General features: G+C 32.1%; 1 protein-coding gene across 1 annotated transcript; it reads left to right on the top strand.

The window, feature by feature from the left end:
• The first annotated feature begins 1,277 nt into the window (after positions 1–1,277).
• Positions 1,278–4,506, top strand: LOC100243606 ((-)-germacrene D synthase). Its single transcript, XM_002283308.3, has 7 exons — positions 1,278–1,439; positions 1,855–2,125; positions 2,216–2,588; positions 2,677–2,895; positions 3,001–3,142; positions 3,376–3,624; positions 3,974–4,506. Exons 1-7 carry the CDS (start codon positions 1,305–1,307, stop codon positions 4,265–4,267), a joined length of 1,683 nt encoding a protein of 560 aa, XP_002283344.1. The 5' UTR covers positions 1,278–1,304; the 3' UTR covers positions 4,268–4,506.
• The last annotated feature ends 1,460 nt before the right edge of the window (positions 4,507–5,966 follow it).

Here is a 5,966-nt window from a genome sequence, read left to right as displayed (position 1 = left end):
AATATAGTCTCACACTCCAGCATCATCAATACCGACTTATTATGTCATTTTTCTTGGTGCCACTCCAATTTCTTGGTATTCTAAGAAGCAAAGAATAGTGACTCATTCTTCCATCGAGGTTAAAAGTTGGTCATTGCTTCCATCATTGCTAAATTAACATGAATTCTTAATCTCCTTTCCAAACTTGGAACTAAACTCTCCAAACCTCCCCAACTTTGGTTTGATAATCTTTATGCAACTTACCTTTGTGGTAATTCGATTTTCCATTCTCAGATGAAACATGTTGTCCTGGACTATCACTTTGACAGAAGCTATCACATTAACCGTTTCCTATGTTTCCTCATCAGCTAGTTGATGTCTTTATAAAATCATTATCCAAGCAACATTTCTCATATTTATGGGCCAAGATTGATGTATCTAATGGATCCACCATCTTGCAGGTGCATATTAGGAATAAAAAAATCTCATCAGCCATCTTTTTTCAAACCTCTTGATTTTGCTCCACAATGCTAATCATACTATTCATATTATGCAATATTATTTAGAATCTATTTGCCAGTAAAACACTTTTAGCCTAAAAAGTGTTTTTGGAAAAAAAAAATAGATGTTAGAAAAAATTTAGAAAGTACTTTGAAATTTTTGAAAAATCACTTGTAGTTTTAGAAATTCACTTATAATATTTTCTATTATAAAAAACACTTAATAAGTGATTTTTCTAAAAACATTTCAAGAGAAAATACTTATATTGAAAACACTATCAAATATTTCTAGTGAAAATGCTACCAAACACACTCACAATATTATATCTTCTTTTTAGAGAAATGAGTATAGCTAATTTCCATTTATTTTGTTGCACAAACAATTTATGAAGCATGTAAAATGATTCAATGAATACATGAAAGATTCCACCAAAATTAAAACGTTGTCTGGTAAGTGATCCATAATTCAATTATTTTATTTTAATTTCCTTTTCCACTTCCAACATGAGCTCCCACCTTCAGTGGATCAAATAGATGCACCTGTACGATGCAATAAATCCACCCAACAAATTGCTGTAGCTTTTTCAAGAATTCGAATTGATGTCTGCATGGTAGTAAGATTATACATTAAAAGGACAAGAGTAAAAAAACGGTGAAGATTAGAACGTGCTTTCATTTCCACCTGGGCTTTTTCCATAATTCTTTTTTATCCATCCAAACATCCCCGAAAAACAAGGGTAGCTGCCCTATAAATGCTATGATTTGCACATGTAGCACAAACAACTACACAGGCTTTCAGTCACTCCTATTCTAATAGGGCAAAACATGTCTGTCTCACTTCCCGTCACTCCTATTCCAACCACGCCAGGGGTAGATCATCAGGGGGTGGCTCGCTCCACAGCGAATTTTCCTCCTAACATTTGGGGTGATCGTTTCCTCATCTACACTCCTGATGATGCTGTAAGTGTATAGAAATACTGCTTTGATATCTGGTGCTGGAAGATGAGTTAGTGTGCGTTTGGTAGCAATTCTAAGAATGTTTTGAATTTTTTAATTATTTGAAAGATAAAAAATTTCAAGTACAAGAAGGTCTAAAACCACTTTCTAAAATCACTACTAAATGCACTCTTAGTTTCTTCCAATGTTTTCCTGGTGAGAGTATTCAGTCTAAATGTTTCAAACTTTTTATGAGAGGTAAGGAAATTTATTTAGCATGATTAAAAGGCTTCCTTGAAAACTGATTTTGAAAACAATTTTTGTTTTTTTATGACAAAAAATAGTTTTCTAAACAATTTATGGAGAACAATATGTTTTTTAAAACATTAGCAAATAGGCCTCAAATGTTTTTGTTGTGTTTGCAATTTTTCTGGTGTAGATAACCCATGAATGTAAAGAACAGCAAATTGAAGAACTGAAAGAAGAAGTGAGAAAGGAGCTAAAAGCCAGTGCCAGTAAATCTCCGGAACTGCTGAAGTTGATAGATTCCATCCAACTCTTGGGATTGGCACACCACTTTGAAAGGGAGATCGAAGAAGCATTAAAAGACATGTATGGAACATATAGTCTGGTTGATGATAACGACGACTTCACAAATGCTTCGCTTCGGTTCCGACTACTAAGACAAGAAGGTTACCCCATTCCATCTGGTAAAAGCCCCTTTCCTATAGTTGCCAAAACATTTGTCATCTTGAATTACTTACCATTCATTGATTTAATGAACTTTACTGATGAAATAGATGTATTTAATAAGTTCAAAGACAAGGAAGGCAACTTCAAGGAATATTTGATTGGTGACTCACTTGGCATGCTAGCTTTATATGAAGCTACACATTTGATGGTGCATGGAGAAGACATACTAGAGGAAGCCCTGGCTTTCACCACTACTCATCTTCAGTCCATGGCAACTGATCCAAATAATCCTCTTGCAAAACAAGTGATTCGTGCACTAAAGCGGCCCATTCGCAAGGGCTTGACAAGGGTGGAGGCAACGCATTACATTTCCATCTACCAACAAGATGGTTCACATAATAAATCTTTACTCAAGCTTGCAAAGTTGGACTTCAACCTGTTGCAGTCACTCCATAGGAAAGAGCTAAGTGAGATCAGTAGGTAAGTTCTTGAAGCAATCATATGCAAAAAAAAACAAGCTATTTTAGCAATCTTCTTGACTCTCATCATCGGCTTATATATCTTTCAGGTGGTGGAAAGGTTTAGACGTTGCGACAAAGCTACCTTTTGCACGGGATAGACTAGTGGAGAGCTACTTTTGGACATTGGGAGTGTACTTTGAGCCCCAGTACTTCCCTGCTCGAAGGTTCTTAACGAAAATGACCGCTATGTTAACCATTATGGATGATATATATGATGCATATGGTACAATCGAAGAACTTGAACTCCTTACAGAAGCAGTCGAAAGGTTAATTGGATACTTGCACATCAATTTCATTAGCAGAATTTCTAAACTTCTGGTATAGATTTCATAAAGTTCCAAAGATATATTCTGTAATTACTTCACTTTCAGATGGGATGCCAGCTGCATAGATCAACTGCCTGCAGATTATATGAAGTGGTTTTATCGGGCACTCTTGGATGTTTATGAAGAAATGGAAGAAGAGATGGCCAAGGAAGGGAAATTGTACCGTGTCCACTATGCAAAAGAAGCGGTTTGACACGATCACCGTTCTTTTAGAATGTGTTTGACAATGATTTTAAAAGTGATTTTAAAAAGTTTCTAGTTTTTCTAACATTTACTAATTTTTGTCTTTATCTTTCAAGTACTAGAAAAATTAGAAACATTTTTTATAATCATTGTTTAACATACTCCTAAATCCTTCAAAAATTATATATATAAAAGCTAATAGCATGATCTACATATTTGCATGATTATTTAACTCAGATGAAAAGGCAAATCCAAGCCTACTTTATTGAAGCCAAATGGTTGAACCAACGATATGTACCAACATTCGATGAGTACATAAGTAATACACTAGTAAGTTGTGGTTACACTTTGCTCATTGCCACATCTTTCGTTGGCATGGGAGATGTAGTGACAGAGGAGGCCTTCCAATGGGTGCTCAGCCACGCCAAGATGATTAGAGCTTCAGAAACCATCAGCAGGCTCATGGATGACTTAGTTTCCCACGAGGTATAAGATTCTTCTACTATTAAACCTAGAAATTAATTGCCTTAAGGGCATGACTTAAATATGAAAAATAGTATGTCTTATGTATAAAATAAAGTTTCCAAAATAGTTTTCATTTTTTCAATTGTTTTTTAGAACTTTTTAAAAATATATATATATATATATATATATATATATATATATATATATATATATATTAATTTCAAAAAATCTCAAATCTTTTATAAAAAATAATCACTTTCAAACAAATTTCTAATTAAAAACTATATTGAGTAAAAAATTTGTTAATTGTGTTTTTTAAATTATCTATCCCACTTTTTTTTTCTTTTTTTATGCTTTGCTCTTTGTGCAGTTCGAACAAACAAGAATGCATGCCCCCTCAAGCATTGAGTGTTACATGAAGCAATATGAGGTTACAAAGCAGGAGGCTTGTGATGAGTTGAATAAGCAAATAGTCAGGGCATGGAAGGATATCAACCAGGAGTGCCTCAGACCTACACAAGTGCCAATGCCACTCGTCACACGTGTTCTAAATTTTAGCCGTGTGATAGATATCTTGTACAAGGATGAAGATGAGTACACCCACAATGGAAAATTGATAAAAGATCTCATTACATGGATGCTCATAGACCCTGTGCCAATGTAAGTGGAGAGATGGGTCTAGCTATATTATGTTGTGTGCCGTATGAGGATATGATTAATTAATAATGTGAGTGATGTATAACATCACTTCCATTCCTGTTTGTTATCAAAATCTCTAGTATTGTAAGAATAATAATCTAGCATCAAGGGTGCTTAATGTTGATATCACCAAGTTGGAGGGACGTATATATTTTGTATGTAAGCCCTTCCCAATTGTTTGCAATCAAGTCATTTGAAGAATTATCAACTTTCCTTTCTTGGATTGTTTTCCAAGCTCCTGCAATAGTTGATCAAATTTTCTTTTTCCCATTAATGGTTAGTTTAGGCCCTTACCTATATTATTCTTTAAACCTCCTCTTGGCGTAAGAAACAAATCATGGAGAGCTTCTTAAATTCTAAAAGCAACGTTTAAAGGTGAATTCCAATATTTAAGGGTTTTCTAGATCAAATTTTTAAATATTAGGCCTATACTTACCAATATGATTCATTTGTGTTCGAGAGAAGTAAGGCAACTCATGCTTTTGCTTATATGTATATGATAAATAGATTTTTATTTACTTAACTTTTAAAAAATATAAAATTATCTTTATTTTTAATAAAAGAATTAACAAAATATAATTTTTATTACATAAAATTCAATCATCAAGTAATCGTAATCACTTCTACTTTTAATATTAATACTAAACATAGCATTAGTTAAAAGCTACTTTAAATGAGCATACATAAATCGTAAACAAATGGTATTGGTTTATATGGAATGAGTGTTGTTCCGAATCTATTGTATAATTGATTATATAACTTTTGACTTTGCTCTATCTTAGGCGATATTTATTTATTTATTTATTTTATCTAAAATATGAATAAACTTGAATTTAGCTTAAATTCAGATAATGTTTTATGTTTAAATGTTATTAAGTATTAAGTTGTTTGTTTTTATTAATCTTTTAATTCTATAAACATTAAATCAATCTATTTTTATATATTAAAACATATATAAATTTAATTATTATACTTATTTGATAAAAATGCTAAAAACTAATAGTTTAAAAATAAATAATAATTAATGTATTCCCAAATATCACAAACAATAAATTTATTACAATAATTTCCACCTAGGCTTAAATTCCCAAATGTACTAAATTATGTAATATTTGACATGAACAACCTTCTCCAACCATCTTACCTTTTTTAATCAAATATTTAAGCTCCGTTTATGCAAGATTTTCAAACATTAAAAGCAACTTTTTTATGTCAAACACAATTTTTAGAGTGCTTAAATGGAATTCTTAATCATGCACTTGCATTCTAAGGTGATTTATAAGATTTTTTTTTCCAAATACAATACAAAATGAAATTTTTTATTTAATTAAAATTTTAAAATATCAGAATTGTCTTTATATTAATTTATTATAATAAAAACATTTTTAAACTGCAATTACTTAACATAATATTAAATTGAGTAATTACACCAACTCTATTTTTACTATAGAAGTTAAACACTGTCCCAAGCAAGAGTTTGGTACAATTCCATTGCAAGCATTCAAAGGGCAAACAAATGTGAGGATACTGACATAAGCACAAACTGATTTTCATATTGGTCCTGATAGGACTGATCCTATGAGAGGGCTTGAGACAGCTTGGTTTGCCTCTAATGGAGCGTCAATATAGAGCATTGAATCAACTCCCAGGAGCCATGTATCCTG

The sequence above is a fragment of the Vitis vinifera genome, chromosome 19, assembly GCF_030704535.1.
Source record: "Vitis vinifera cultivar Pinot Noir 40024 chromosome 19, ASM3070453v1".
Taxonomy (NCBI): Eukaryota; Viridiplantae; Streptophyta; class Magnoliopsida; order Vitales; family Vitaceae; genus Vitis; species Vitis vinifera.
Note: the sequence above shows the minus strand (reverse complement) of the source record. Positions and strands in the feature narration are given on the sequence as shown.